Here is a 16,169-nt window from a genome sequence, read left to right on the forward strand (position 1 = left end):
GTGGGTATGTCCTGCCGGTGCGACAGGACATACCCAGGGATGGTGATGGTAGTGTCTGGGACATTGGTTGTAAGGTATGATTCGGTAATTATGACTATGTCAGGCTGTTGCTTGACCAGTCTGTGGGACAGCTCTCCCAATTTTGGCACAAGCCCCCAGATGTTGGTAAGGAGGACTTTGCAGGGTCGACAGGGCTGGGTTTGCCGTTGTCGTTTCCGGTGCCGAGGTCGTCCGTCCGGTTTTATTCTTATTGTTTTTCGTAGCGGTTGTTTACAACTGAGTGGCTTGCTAGGCCATTTCAGAGGGCATTAAGAGTCAACCACATTGCTGTGGGTCTGAAGTCACATGTAGGCCAGACCGGGTAAGGATGGCAGATTTCCTTCCCTAAAGGGCATTAGTGAACCAGATGGGTTTTTGCAACAATCGACAATGGTATCATGGTCGCCATTACGAAGACTAACATTTAATTCCAGAATTAAATTGAATTGAATTGAATTGAAATTCCACCAGCTGCCATGGTGGGATTTGAACCCATATCCTCAGAGCATTTGACTGAGCCTCTGGCTCACTAGTCTAGTGACATAACCACTACGCCACCACCGCCCCAGATGACTGGAGAATTGCAAATGTTACACCCTTGTTCAAAAAAGGGTGTAAAGATAATCCCAGCAACTACAGGCCAGTCAGTTTGACCTCAGTAGTGGGGAAGCTTTCAGAAACAATAATCAGGGACATAATTAACAGTCACTTGGACAAGTGTGGACTACATAGAAAAATAGAAGATAGGAGCAGGAGTCGGCCATTCGGCCCCTCGAGCCTGCTCTGCCATTCAATGAAATCATGGCTGATCATCCAAATTTAGTACCCTGTCCCTGCCTTCTCCCCATATCCCTTGATCCCTTTAGCCTTAAGAATTATATCTAACTCCTTCTTGAATATAATAAATGAATTGGCCTCCACTGCCTTGTGTGGTAGAGAATTCCACAGGTTCACCACTCTCTGGGTGAAGAAATTCCTCCTCATCTCAGTCCTAAATGGCTTACCCCTTACCCTTAGACTGTGACCCCTGGTTCTGGACTCCCCGACCATCGGGAACATCCTTCCTGCATCCAGTCTGTCTAGTCCTGTTAGAATTTTATAAGTTTCAATGAGATCCCCTCTCATTCTTCTAAACTCCAGCGAGTATAAGCCCAATCGACCCAATCTCTCCTCATACGTCATTCCTGCCATCCCAGGTATCAGACTGGTGAATTTTCGCTGCACTCCCTCCATGGCAAGAACATCCTTCCTCAGATAAGGCAACCAAAACTGCACACAATACTCAAGGTGTGGTCTCACCAAGGCCCTGTACAACTGCAGCAAGACATCCTTGTTCCTGTACTCAAACCCTCTCGCTACGAAGGCCAATATACCATTTGCCTTCTTAACCGCCTGCTGCACCTGCATGCTTACCTTCAGCGACTGGTGCACAAGGACACCCAGGTCTCATTGCACTTCCCCTTCTCCCAATCTATTGCCGTTCAGATAATAATCTGCCTTCCTGTTTTTGCCACCAAAGTGGATAACCTCGCATTTATCCACATTATACTGCATCTGCCATGCTTCTGCCCAATCACCCAACCTGTCCAAATCATACTGGAGTTTCTCGGCATCCTCCTCACAGCGCGCACGCCCACCCAGCTTTGTGTCGTCTGCAAACTTGGAGATATTACATCTAGTTCCTTCGTCTAGATCATTTATATATATTGTGAATAGCTGGGGTCCTAGCACCAATCCCTGCGGTACCCCACTAGTCACTGCCTGCCACTTGGAAAAAGAGCCGTTTATTCCAACTCTTTGCTTCCTGTCTGCCAAGTCAGTACCTTGCCTCCAATCCCATGTGTCTTAATTTTACATACTAATCTTTTATGCGGGACCTTATCGAAAGCCTTCTGAAAGTCCAAATACACCACATCCACTGGTTCTCCCTTATCTATTCTACCAGTTACATCCTCAAAAAATTCCAGTAGATTAGTCAAGCACGATTTACCTTTTGTAAATCTATGTTGACTTTCACTGATCCTGTCACTGTTTTCCAAGTGCTCTGCTATTACATCTTTTATAATGGACTCTAGCATTTTCCCCACTACCGATGTCAGGCTTACCGGTTAATTAAGGAAAGCCAGCACGGATTTGTTTAAGCAAATTATGTTTAACTAACTTGACCGAGTTTTTTGATGAGGTAACAGAGAGGGTTGATGAGGGCAATGCGGTTGACGTAGTGTACATGGATTTCCAAAAGGTGTTCGACAAAGTGCCACATAATAGGCTTGCCAGCAAAGTTGAAGCCCATGGAATAAAAGGGACAGTGGCAGCATGGATATGGAATTGGCTAAGTGACAGGAAACAGAGAGCAGTGAACGGTTGTTTTTCGGGCTAGAAGAAGCTATACAGTGGTGTTCCCCAGGGGTCGGTTCTAGGACCACTGCTTTTCTTGATGTATATTATTGACATGGACGTGGGTGTACAGGGCACAATTTCAAAATTTGCAGATGACATAAAACTTGGAAGTATAGTGAACAGTGAGGAGGATAGTGATAGACTTCAAGAGGACATAGACAGGCTGGTGGAATGGGTGGACACGTGGCAGATGAAATTTAACGCAGAAAAGTATAAGTGATGCATTTGGTAGAAAGAATGAGAGGAAATATAAACTAAAGGGAACAACAAAACTTAAGGGTATATGTGCACAAATCATTGAAGGTGGCAGGGCAGGTTGAGAAAGCAGTTAAAAAAGCTTACGGGATCCTGGGCTTCATGAATAGGGGTATAGAGTACAAAAGCGTGGAAATTATGATGAACCTGCATAAAATACTGGTTCGGCCTCAACTGGAATATTGTGTCCAATTCTGGGCACCACACTTTAGGAAAGATGCGAAAGCCTTAGAGAGGGTGCAGAAAAGATTTACGAGAATGATTCCAGGGATGAGGAACTTCAGCAACGTGGAGAGACTGGAGAAGCTGGGGTTATTCTCCTTAGATTGAGAGGAGATTTGATCGAGGTGTTCAAAATCATGAGGGGTCTGGACAGAGTAGATCGTGAGAGAAACTGTTCCCATTGGTGGAGGGGTCAAGAACCAGAGGACACAGATTTAAGGTGATTGACAGAAGAACCAAAGGCGACATGAGGAAAAACTTTTTTACGCAGCGAGTGGTTAGGATCTGGAATGCACTGCCTGCGAGGGTGGTGGAGGCAGATTCAATCGTGGTTTTCAAAAGGGAATTGGATAAGTACCTGAAGGAAAAAAATTTGCAGGGCTACAGGGAAAGGGCGGGGGAGTGGGACTAGCTGATGTCCCTTGCAGAGAGCCGACACGGGCTTGATGGGCCGAATGGCCTTCTTCCGTGTTGTAACCATTCTATGATTCTATGGTGTTGGCTGTCAGCCTCATCTGAGTGGGTGGCACTCCGGCCTCTGAGTCCCACTCCAGAGACTTGGAACACAAAATCCAGGCTGACACTCCAGTGCAGTACTGAGGGAGTGCTGCACTGTCGGAGGTGCTGTCTTTCAGGTGAGATGTTAAACCGAGGCCACGTCGGCACTCAGGTGGGTGTAAAAGATTCCATGGCACTTTGCGAAGAGCAGGGGAGTTCTCCCTGGTGTCCTGGCCTATATTTATTACTCAATCAACATCGCTAAAACAGATAATCCTAATGGCCTCCCTGCGTGAATATGTCCCCCTTCATTTCTCTGGTCATTCTAATTGAATTTTTTGATGAAGTAACAGGGAGGATTGATGAAGGGAATGCAATGTTGTCTACATGGATTTTCAGAAGGCGTTTGACAAAGTACCACATAGAAGGCTGGTTAACAAAATTGAGGCTCATGGAATAGGTGGGTCAATGGCAGCTTGTATAAGGAATTGGCTTAAGGACAGAAAACAGCGAGTTGTGGTAAATGTCTGTTTTTCAGACTGGAGGATGGTAGACAGTGGTGTTCCCCAAGGGTCAGTGCTGGGGCCACTGCTTTTTTTGATACATATAAATGACCTGGATATTGGAATACAGAGTAGAATTTCTAAATTTGTCAATGACACCAAACTTGGGGGTGTGACAAAGTGATGATGATACCAATCGACTGCAACAGGTCATAGAAAGGCCAACAGAATGGGCAGACAAGTGGCAGATGTGATGTTCCCACTAGCTGATGGTACAAGAACTGGGGGACACAGATTTAAGGTTTTGGGCAAGAGATACAGGGGGACGTGAGGAAAAACTTTTTTACGCAGTGAGTGGCGAGGACCTGGAACTCGCTGCCGACGGAAGTGGTGGAAGCGGAGACACTCAATGTTTTCAAGGGGAGACTGGATAGGCACTTGAGGGAAATAAACTTGCAGGACTACGGGGATAGAGCGGGGGAATGGGACTGACTGGATTGCTCTACAGAGAGCCAGCATTAACTCGATGGGCCGAATGGCCTCCTTCTGTGCTGTTATGACTATGACTCATCGGATCACCTGCCCAAGTGAATAGTCCTGTTTCAGCTTTGCTACAAGAAAGAACATGGAGCGAGCCTTTGGTTCAGGGGTAGCATTGCCGCCTCGTCAGAAGGTGGAGGGTTCAATCCCCACTCCAGACAGCTCCGGCGCGTGGAGACCGGAGCTCCAGCTCGGAATGCTGGGTTGACGTTCAGCGGGGGGACTGGGGCGCCAAAGGTGTCGAGACAGGAGCAGCAGGAAAGTGAGCAAGGGGCCTCCACATCTGCTGAAGCCACAGGGGAACCACTACGTAGGAGCACGCGTAAGAGGAAAATAAAGCACAAGTAGTCACAAGGGTAGTCACTTGGGTGAAATGTTGTGTATTCTGTAAAAATGCCATCAGTTGTTTGTTTTGCATAAAAATTCTGATGGCAACTTCTGCAGTTGTGGCATGGGTCATTTCGCGAATGGGGCTGGAGGTCCTCTAATGCCAAGAAGGGAAGGTAAAAAGGCCTCCCATGCTTCGGGTAGGTGCCTCAGTTGAGGAAGCGCTGAGTGAGGCTGGCGAGAGGGGTTTCGCAGGAGGTCACACTGGAGAAGTGTGTGAGGCTCCAACCTTCCACATGTGTGGTTAAGCCTGGTAAAAGTTGCCTCAGGCCTGAAACAACAAAGTCCTGCCACCTGCAAATGATGGCTGATCAAATCTCCTCTTTAATGGTTGACCTGCAGCTGATAGTCAGCAATCCAATCGTGCTCACGCCAGGTTTCACAGGCGTGATCCCCACCAGGCGTGTTTTACGTGGGAAAAGGGTTAAACAGGCAATGGGCCTGTTAAAATGGGATTATAAAGGCCAATCAGTGCTGTTTAAGGGCCCTAAAGACCAGTCCCGCCTGTTGCAGGCGGGACTGATTCGGGACCATCAGACACGCCTGGGTTAAAATGGCTAGGTGTCGGGAACCAGGCGGGGGGGGGGGGGGTTCCCGACCCCTAGGTTTTGCGATTTTAACCCCCCACACGCCTCAAAGCCCACCTGACGGCGGAGTTAAAATCAAGCCCGAGGTGTCCGAAACTTGAATTAGGACCTGTTCTAGGAGCAGACCACAATTGACGGACTAGCTCATAGCACTTCTTGCGAGAGTCACCGAAGCTGTTGACTGCAGCCGTGTTGGCTGGTACAACATGAGCTTCACTCTGGCCTACCACCTACGACTGCTTGCTGCAGACCCCGCGAGTGAACAGGTGGTGGGGCGGAAGTCCCTTGGTGAGTGGACACCTCGTGCCCAGTACCCATGGCAGCCCCTTGCCAATCAAACAAGATGTGCAGTTGATTTGGCTATGATAAATTGACCCTTAGTGTTAGGGGATTAAATACGTGGGGTTACGGGGATAGGGTGGGATATGTGTCGGTGCAGGCTCGATGGGCCGAAATGGCCTCTATCTGCACTGTAGATTCTGTGATTCTGTGATTCTGTGAAATGGCAGACTTTGCACCATCACCAAGAAGAAGAATCTGCCTCAGGTACTGAAGTTATTGAGGTCTTTCAATCAGTGAACTAAACATCACTGGATAAGCAGGGATATGGTATTTTAACATGCCTGGTGTATCATAATAATTCTAGTATCATGTGCAAATTTGCAAGCCTCCTTCATTGCATTAAGGCTGCTACTTTAAGAGCTATTTCAACTTCACTACCTGGACAGTAACCTGGAGCAGTGGATTGCTCACCCATTGTAGAACCCGTCCTATTTCTGTTCCGTTGAAATTGATGGGGTATAAATGGGGCAGGTCCTACAGCGGGGCGGGCAGTCCACTGCTCCGGGTCACTGTCCAGGGGGCGAAGTTGAGCATTGCTCCCTTGGTACCTCAGTTCTAGACAGCTTTTATAAAACAAAAGGAATTGCATTTCTGTAGCACCTGTCAGGACCTCAAAAGCGCTTCACAGCCAGTGAAGTACTTTTGAAAGGCAGTCACTGTTGTAATGTAGGGAAACGCGGCAGCCAATTTGTGCACAGCAAGATCCCACAAACAGCAAAGAGATACATGACCAGATAATCTGTTTTAGTGATGTTTATTGTGGGACACTGGGGAGAACTTACCTGCTCTGTTTCAAATAGTGCCCTGGGATCTTTTACATCCACCTGAGAGAGCAGGTGGGGCCTTGGTTTAACGTCTCACCCGAAAAACGGCACCTCCGACAGTGCAGTGCTCCCTCAGCACTGCGCTGGAGTGTCAGTCTGGATATTGTGCTCAAGTCTCTGCTGTGGGGCTCGAACCCACAACCTTATGACTCAGAGGCGAGAGTGACATTCAGGGAGCTGAGTTTCAGCTTGCAGAAGTAGAGTATGGCACGACTTCTGCCTGCCCATTCGACCTGACCCCAACCTGGTTCTAAATCCTAGGGTCAAGGGTCGTTTAAACAACAGGGAGGCCCAGCGCCCCGCCACCAAATGTGAAGTCACAATGGAAGGGGGCACGGGCAGAAGTTCCCCTTCCCATCGGCATTTCTCAATGAAGCCCATTCCTGAGGAGAGAGCCGCAGAAACGAGTCGCTCACCAGATTCTTCACCCACCTCCCTCCGCCCAGATTGCAAGGCTTCTGCACCCAAAACAGGGCTGGAATTTCCAGGCCTTTGTCCTTAATTCTGGACTGAACGTGTGGTGTAAATATTGCAATGGGAGCCTCTGGCGTGGGCGCTGGCACTGACCTTTAAGATGTGCATGTTGGAGTTTTTGTCGTCAGTTGCGACAAAGAACCGAATGAGGACGTTGTTGCTGAATTTCCCTCGGAGAACAGCCAGCGTCTCCAGCAGGTTGAACTCCTCCTCCCTCCAGGTCCCCTCAGGCCCGTTGTTCGTCTCGAGCACTGGCCAGCGCAAAGATGGCTGCTTCAGGAATTGGAGCAAGGGCTTGGCATCCTCCATCTCTATAGCACCTATCAACAAAGCAAAAGAAAGATACATGTACACGAGGGAGAAACTCACCGATCGCTCGCAGGCAGGGAGTGTGGATCAGAGACAGGGCTAATGCACAGTAATGCAGACACTCCCTGACGTAAGAAAACTACTAGGCACTGGTCAGTGTATTAAACAAGGCTTTAATCGACTGTTTCACAACATGGAAGTCTAGTTGTCCTTCACTAGTTCCTGTTTACAAACTGTCCTGAGCAAGCTGGGCCCTTACCCGAGTATTTATACTCTCCCTGGACAGCACCACCAGCAGGCCGCCCAGTATATTTCATGTCTTTTCTACATAAATGGCACGATTTATGTCACTCCCCCTTGCCCCATTGGGAGCACAGCCTCGGTGCTCTCTTCATAAGTAACCAGAGGGACTAACTTGCTCAGGATTGGTCCTTTAAATGGAAAGGTAAGGTAGGCTCGCCCACTCTGGTTGGATGTATTCCCGGAGGTTTCATCACATGACTGCCCGGCTCGAACCGCCCAGCCCCCACACTCCAGTCATTGGTCGCCCGACATGTGCATCATCACGCGCTCCAATTCCCCTCGCCAATTGGAAAGCGAACAGACCGCTCGTTACCCAATTACACAAACTCTGTTCCCTAGCCACCGACTCCATCCCTCTCCCGAACATCTGTCTGAGGCTGAACCACACTGTTCGCAACCTTGGTGTCATATTTGATCCTGAAATGAGCTTCCGACCACATATCCGTGCCATAACTAAGACCGCCTATTTCCACCTCTGTAACATCGCCCGAATCCGCCCTTGCCTCAGCTCATCCGCTGCTGAAACCCTCATCCATGCCTTCGTTACCTCTAGCCTTGACTATTCCAACGCACTCCTGGCTGGCCTCCCACATTCCACCCTACGTAAACTCGAGGTCATCCAAAACTCGGCTGCCTGTGTCCTAACTCACACCAAGTCCCGTTCGCCCATTACCCCTGTGCTCGCTGACCTACATTGGCTCCCGGTTAAGCAATGTCTCAATTTCAAAATTCTCATCCTTGTTTTCAAATCGCTCCATGGCCTCGCCCCTCCCTATCTCTGTAATCTCCTTCAGCCCCACAACAATTACCCCCCCCCCCCCCACCCCCAGATATCTGCAATCCTCTAATTCTGCCCTCTTGACATCCCTGATTATAATCGCTCAACCACTGGTGGCCGTGCCTTCTGTTGCCTAGGCCCTAAGCTCTGGAATTCCCTGCCTAAACCTCTCCGCCTCGCTACCTCTCTCTCCTCCTTTAAGACGCTCCTTAAAACCTACCTCTTTGACTAAGCTTTTGGTCACCTGCCCTAATTTCTGCTTATGTGGCTCGGTGTCAAATTTATTTCTTAAAGAACTCCTGTGAAGCGCCTTGGGATGTTTTACTAATTAAAGGCACTATATAAATACAAGTTGTTGTTGTAGATGACTCTTAACCATCAGTCAAACTGCCATTTCTCCCAATTCCAATATTTTTATAACTAATAAACAAAAGTGTTCTAAGAAAATGAAAAAACCCACAATTGTTTAAGATGGTTAAAGGATTTGCTAGGGTCAAGAGAGAAACTATTTCCTCTGGTGGGGGGAGTCCTGAACAAGGGGACATAACCTTAATATTAGAGCCAGGCCATTCAGGGGTGACGTCAGGAAGCACTTCTTCACACACAGGGTGCTGGAAATCTGGAACTCTCTCCCCCAAAATGCTGTTGAGGCCGGGGGTCAATTGAACATTTCAAAACTGAGATTTATAGATTTTTGATAGGCAAGGGTATTAAGGGTTACAGAACCAAGGCGGGTAAATGGAGTGAACATACCATGATCTAACTGAATGGCGGAAAAGGCTCGGGGAGCTAAATGGCCTCCTCCTGTTCCTCTGGTACAATGCAAAAGGGAGTGGTAATGGGACAAGTAAAGAAACAAAAGATGGGTTTAGAGGAGGTGTAAATAGTTACAGCAGAACTATTACAAGTTCCGCATGCCCGATACGAGACTCCCAAAACAAGCGCTCTACTCGGTGCTCCAGCGCGGCGAGAGAGCCCCAGGTGGGCAGAGGAAGCGCTTCAAGGACACCCGCAAAGCCTCCTTGAAAAAGTGTAACATCCCCACCGACACCTGGGAATCCCTGGCCCAAGACCGCACAAAGTGGAGGAGAAGCATCCGAGAAGGCGCCAAACACCTCGAGTCTCTTTGTCGGGAGCAAGCGGAAGCCAAGCGCAGGCAGCGCACGTCAACCCAAGCACCCCATCCACCCGCCCTTTCAACCACCGTCTGCCCCACCTGTGACAGAGACTGTAGGTCCCGCATTGGACTCATCAGTCACCTGAGAACTCATTTTTAATGTGGAAGCAAGTCATCCTCGGTTCCGAGGGACTGCCTAAGAAGGAGAAGACAAGTACCTGCTGTCTGAGAAACTGGGAGCGGTGGTTATGATGTAAAGTTGCTAAACTCAGTGTTGAGGCCGGAAGGCTGTAAAGTGCCTAATTGAAAGATTAGGTGCTGTTTCTCGAGCTTGCGTTGAGCTTCATTGGAACAGTATAGGAGGCCGAAGACAGAGAGGTCAGAGAGGGAGTGGGACGGAGAATTGAAGTGGCACCGTGGTCTTTTTTCGTCTAGCAATTCCCATGTTATTCTATTAGACAAGTCACCTTGTAACTCAAATTATACAGCTTTGTGCACATGATTTCATAACATGCTGCAGGGGAGATCTCCAATGAAGCAAACATGAAGACAAGGAGAAGAGTTGAGGAAGCTGTTGGGATGCCTGGTGCCTGGTAGTATGGGCCCAGCACTGTGTCTTGAATTGTGCTAGAATGCTGTGTGCTTCACTATTTTCAATTTCAATTTCAATTTCATTGGTCACATAACTAAATACAAGAAGTGTAATCGAGTCAGTGAAATGCTTTTTTCTTGACGAGCCGAGAGCACCAAGCAGCAAGAACACTGAGCTGCCTGGTACGCACGGAGCTGGCAAGGACGGCAGCCGTCTTCATCGGCGCCATCACAAAAAAACACATACCGACATATACACGCATGCATACTTTAAATATAAATAAAGCAGACATAAAATAAATAAAAGACATAAAAAGACAGCACATAAAATGAACAAGCAATAATGTAAAAAAAGTAATTTCTACAGTAATTACATTGATATTTCTACCCAGGCTTCTAGAATAATCTCTGGTTACAGGGTGGCCGCACTGGGAGAGCATCCTGAGGAACTCACAACTCACTACTTCGCAATAAGGAGAGGACTGATGGTCGATGTCCCAGAGGATCCCGGCCAACCTGATGGCGACACTGCCGATGCTGAAGACCAGGCCCAGGAAGAACAGGAGGAGGCTGCAGCTGCTAAACATCTGAGAGACAGGCTCATTTGGCACATCTTCACTGATGACTGGAGCACTATTATTTGGAAGCTTCAGCCCATCGGAGACCTGCCTCCTCTCACCAACTCCTTACAGCAAGTCATCACATCCTAATCCGGAGCCTCAACATCAGCACATTACCTTATGTTCATTGTCATACAAGAGACCCAAACAGCAAACAATCCCAAAGCAAAAATGATACTGACTTATTAAAACTGTTTAGAACAACCACCTTTGGTTGTGTCACCGTGCACACTCCTTGTGACCATGCAAGCTTTTCTCTGCCCTATTCAAACACTTCTCCGTGCCACCTGAGAGTCTGAGGTGTAAATGGCTGCGTCAAAATATTATGAGCCTCTTGGATAGAGGTGGTCCTTCTCTCAGGGTCCCCAAGTCCTGGGATGGACATGGGACGGACTGACTCTTTGCCTTGGGCTACCTTAGGCACCTGGTCTTATAAATTGGCAGTTCTCTGCGGGATGCTGATGGAGTGATTCTCTGATGTGAGGGGATGCAGAGACTGAGGCATGAACACCAGCTTCTCCACTAGCACTGGCAACAGGATTCTGGTTACCAGAAATCAGTGGGAAAACAGACCTCACAGAATCAGAAAGATCTTAAATAGAATCATAGAATGGTTACAGCACGGAAGGCGGCCATTCGGCCTGTCCAGCCCATGCCGGCTCTCAGCTAGTCCCACTCCCCCGCCCTGTCCCCGTAGCCCTGCAAAAAATTTTTCCTTCAGATACTTATCCAACTCCCTTTTGAAAGCTGTGATTGAATCTGCCTCCACCACCCTTTCAGGCAGTGCATTCCAGATCCTAACCACTCGCTGCGTAAAAAAGTTTTTTCTTACGTCGTCTCTAGTTCTTTTGCCAATCACCTTGAGTCTGTGTCCTCTGGTTCTCGACCCCTCTGCCAATGGGAACAGTTTCCCTCTATCTACTCTGTCCAGACTCCTCATGACTTTGAACACCTCTATCAAATCTCCTCTCAATCTTCTCTGCTCCAAGGAGAACAACCCCAGCTTCTCCACGTAACTGAAGTCCCTCATTCCTGGAATCATTCTCGTAAATCTTTTCTGCACCTTCTCTAAGGCCTTCACATCCTTCCTAAATTGTGGTGCCCAGAACTGGACACAATACTCCAGTTGGGGCCGAACCAGTATTTTATAAAGGTTCATCATAACTTCCACACTTTTGTACTCTATACCTCTGTTTATGAAGCCCAGGATCCAGTATGCTTTTTTAACCGCTTTCTCAACCTGCCCTGCCACCTTCAACGATTTGTCCACACATACCCCCAGGTCTCTCTGTTCATGCACCCACTTTAGGATTGTACCCTTTAGTTTATATTGCCTCTCCTCATTCTTTCTACCAAAATGTATCACTTCGCACTTTTCTGCGTTAAATGTCATCTGCCACGTGTCCGCCCATTCCACCAGCCTGTCTATGTCCTCTTGAAGTCTATCACTATCCTCCTCACTGTTCACTATACTTCCAAGTTTTATGTCATCTGCAAATTTTGAAATTGTTCCCTGTACATCCACATCCAAGTCATTAATATACATCAAGAAAAGCAGTGGTCCTAGAACCGACCCCTGGGGAACACCACTGTATACCTTCCTCCAGTCCGAAAAACAACCGTTCACCATACTCTGTTTCCTGCCACTTAGCCAATTTCGTATCCATGCTGCCAGTCCCTTTTATTTCATGGGCTTCAACTTTGCTGGCAAGCCTATTATGTGGCACTTTATCGAACACTTTTTGGAAATCCATGTACACTACATCAACCGCATTACCCCATCAAAGAACTCAATCTCGCTCTCTCTCAGAGAGTCAACCTAATATACTCTAGCGCATCAGAGTATGCTTTGCAATCTAGTTCACATTGACCTCTCCAGATGGTCCTGCAAGATCTACTGTCCTTCAGTCAGTGTCCCCACATTGAGTTGACTGACCCCCCTGGGTCTCTCATAGAGCAGGGGATGCAGATGCTGCTTTCTCCAGGCAGCTCTGCAATGAGTTGGACCCTCTCAGATGATGCCGTCCAGCAGGGCAGTGGATTCCATCGCGATCCCAACCATCTCCCACACATCTTGGGAGAGGCCACACAGAAGCTTCATGTGCATCTGATACTCTGCTAACACCTTTCTCTTCATGGCAAGACCCCCGAGATCATCATCTATCTGCTCTGAGAGACAAATGACATGAGTGCCGACAGGTGACTGTCCTCCGGGACAATGCTGGACTGTTGTTCCAGGGACCACCCATGTGCTTCTGTGTAATGCAGTTAACTATCCTGTTATTCATCTGAAAACGCCTTTGCTGACCTAGTGAGGTTATTAAACATTTTATGACACTGCAAGTGTGTCCTTGGGTTTATGGAGGTCCCACTCACAGCCACAGACACCTCCTTTCACATGGCCTGTACTGCTGCATGGGAAGGCTTCTTCCCTGGTACTCCAACCCTCCTTTCTCTAACTTGGGCCAGCAGCACTTCCATATAATTCTCAGAGTTAGAGGCTTCCCTTTCCCCTTCTGTCGCACCAGTCATTTTAGTCCGTCTTCTAAGAGACACTTCAACCCTTAAAATACAGAAGTTACGCCCTTGCTCCCACTCCTAGCGAATCTGGCCCCCTCCCCCCAGTAAATCTCCCCCTTCCACCCCAGTAAATCTGGCCCCCTCCCCCCAGTAAATCTCCCCCCTCCACCCCAGTAAATCTGGCCCTCTCCCCCCAGTAAATCTCCCCCCACCCCAGTAAATCTGGCCCCCTCCCCCCAGTAAATCTCCCCCCTCCACCCCAGTAAATCTGGCCCCCTCCCCCCAGTAAATCTCGCCCCCCTCCCCCCAGTAAATCTCGCCCCCTCCCCCGAGTAAATCACACCCCTCCCCCCCCAGTAAATCTCCCCCCTCCCCCCAGTAAATCTGGCCCTCTCCCCCCAGTAAATCTCCCCCCACCCCAGTAAATCTGGCCCCCTCCCCCCAGTAAATCTGGCCCCCCTCCCCCCAGTAAATCTCGCCCCCTCCCCCCCAAGTAAATCTCCCCCCTCCCCCCAGTAAATCTGGCCCCCTCCCCCCAGTAAATCTCACCCCTCCCACCCTAAGCAAATCTCACCCATCCCCCAGTAAATCTCACCACGCCCCCCTCCCCCCACCCAGTGAATATGGCCCCCCCCCCAAGCAAAACTCGCCCTATCCTCCCAGCAAATCTGACCCCCTCCACCAGTGAATCCTGCTCCCTCCCCCAGCAATTTCCTGGCCCCTCCTGGCACGGCCATCTTCCACTAACATTATTTAAATTAGCCAACTGCAGGATTTCTGACAATACTGCCACATTCTTCTAAAGCTTTTTCAATTTCTGCCTAGGTTACTTGTATCACTAGTTTTACTGGGAATGGTACAGTTTGAATAATGGATTTGCAGTACTGAACAGTGGCTGAATGCCTACTGCTTAACATTTTAATTTTGCATTTTAAAATGGGTTTACAGCTGATGCACTCCCCACTGAGCAAGAGACACTTACTCGTGCAAATATAGTTTAGGATCTGGGGTTCAGTAGTTTAGAGTCCTTCGCTGAAAGCATGTGTTGCTATAGGGAGCTGCTACCCCACTTCAAATGGTCTCTTTTCTTTTTGAACATTCTGGTAGATTTGTGAGTTAGTTCCATTCTGAAATCATGTGACACTTCTGTAGCCCCGATTTCCATCGCTCCACCATTGGTGGCCGTGCCTTCAGCTGCCTAGGCCCCAAGCTCTGGAATTCCCTCCTTAAACCTCTCCGCCTCTCTCTCCTCCTTTATGTTGCTCCTTAAAACCTACCTCTTTGACCAAGCTTTTGGTCACATATCCAAATAGCTCCTTATGTGGCTCGGTGTGCGGTTTTGTCTGATCACGCTCCTGTGAAGCGCCTTGGGACATTGTTACAAAGTTAAAGGCGCAATATAAATGCAAGTTGTTATTAAGTTCAGTCAGTAACAAGCTAGAAAAGACTTCAGAGCTTCAAAACACGCAGCGGTAAAGTTTCCACTGGGATTCTCCCAATCACTTGCCATAACGTCATGTAGCCTAAGATACCGATCAGCCATGATCTAATTGAATGGCAGAACAGGCTCAAGGGACTGAATGGCCTGCTCCTGTTCCTTTGTAGCCTATCAGAGATTGAACACTGGCAATGTTCGACCAGAGCCACCATCAGCATTGAGCATTGGCTTTCAGAATGATCTGGTGCTGAGTGGGACGAATTCCCACCCCCCGGGGTCAGGTCTGCCCCCAGCAGGTTCCTCAATGAGTCAGGTCTGCCCCCTGCAGGTTCCTCAATGAGTCAGGTCTGCCCCCAGCAGGTTCCTCAATGAGTCAGGTCTGCCCCCAGCAGGTTCCTCAATGAGTCAGGTCTGCCCCCTGCAGGTTCCTCAATGAGTCAGGTCTGCCCCCAGCAGGTTCCTCAATGAGTCAGGTCTGCCCCCTGCAGGTTCCTCAATGAGTCAGGTCTGCCCCCTGCAGGTTCCTCAATGAGTCAGGTCTGCCCCCAGCAGGTTCCTCAATGAGTCAGGTCTGCCCCCAGCAGGTTCCTCAATGAGTCAGGTCTGCCCCCTGCAGGTTCCTCAATGAGTCAGGTCTGCCCCCAGCAGGTTCCTCAATGAGTCAGGTCTGCCCCCAGCAGGTTCCTCAATGAGTCAGGTCTGCCCCCTGCAGGTTCCTCAATGAGTCAGGTCTGCCCCCAGCAGGTTCCTCAATGAGTCAGGTCTGCCCCCTGCAGGTTCCTCAATGAGTCAGGTCTGCCCCCTGCAGGTTCCTCAATGAGTCAGGTCTGCCCCCAGCAGGTTCCTCAATGAGTCAGGTCTGCCCCCAGCAGGTTCCTCAATGAGTCAGGTCTGCCCCCAGCAGGTTCCTCAATGAGTCAGGTCTGCCCCCAGCAGGTTCCTCAATGAGTCAGGTCTGCCCCCTGCAGGTTCCTCAATGAGTCAGGTCTGCCCCCAGCAGGTTCCTCAATGAGTCAGGTCTGCCCCCAGCAGGTTCCTCAATGAGTCAGGTCTGCCCCCAGCAGGTTCCTCAATGAGTCAGGTCTGCCCCCAGCAGGTTCCTCAATGAGTCAGGTCTGCCCCCAGCAGGTTCCTCAATGAGTCAGGTCTGCCCCCAGCAGGTTCCTCAATGAGTCAGGTCTGCCCCCAGCAGGTTCCTCAATGAGTCAGGTCTGCCCCCAGCAGGTTCCTCAATGAGTCAGGTCTGCCCCCAGCAGGTTCCTCAATGAGTCAGGTCTGCCCCCTGCAGGTTCCTCAATGAGTCAGGTCTGCCCCCTGCAGGTTCCTCAATGAGTCAGGTCTGCCCCCTGCAGGTTCCTCAATGAGTCAGGTCTGCCCCCTGCAGGTTCCTCAATGAGTCAGGTCTGCCCCCAGCAGGTTCCT

The 16,169-nt window shown here is 49.3% G+C and overlaps 1 protein-coding gene across 4 annotated transcripts in view; it reads right to left on the reverse strand.

Annotated features, from left to right (window-relative positions):
• The window catches only part of phex (phosphate regulating endopeptidase homolog, X-linked), a 225,177-nt gene that overhangs the window by 101,149 nt on the left and 107,859 nt on the right, over positions 1-16,169 (reverse strand). For all 4 annotated transcript variants that reach the window (XM_086006138.1, XM_086006141.1, XM_086006139.1 and 1 more), the window contains one exon: positions 7,165-7,391. In XM_086006138.1, the coding sequence (XP_085862264.1) occupies positions 7,165-7,391 (227 nt within the window). The remainder of the gene's footprint in view (positions 1-7,164; positions 7,392-16,169) is intronic.

This window comes from Somniosus microcephalus, chromosome 14, assembly GCF_052327205.1.
Source record: "Somniosus microcephalus isolate GS21.2 chromosome 14, FLI_Smic_1.0, whole genome shotgun sequence".
Taxonomy (NCBI): domain Eukaryota; kingdom Metazoa; phylum Chordata; class Chondrichthyes; order Squaliformes; family Somniosidae; genus Somniosus; species Somniosus microcephalus.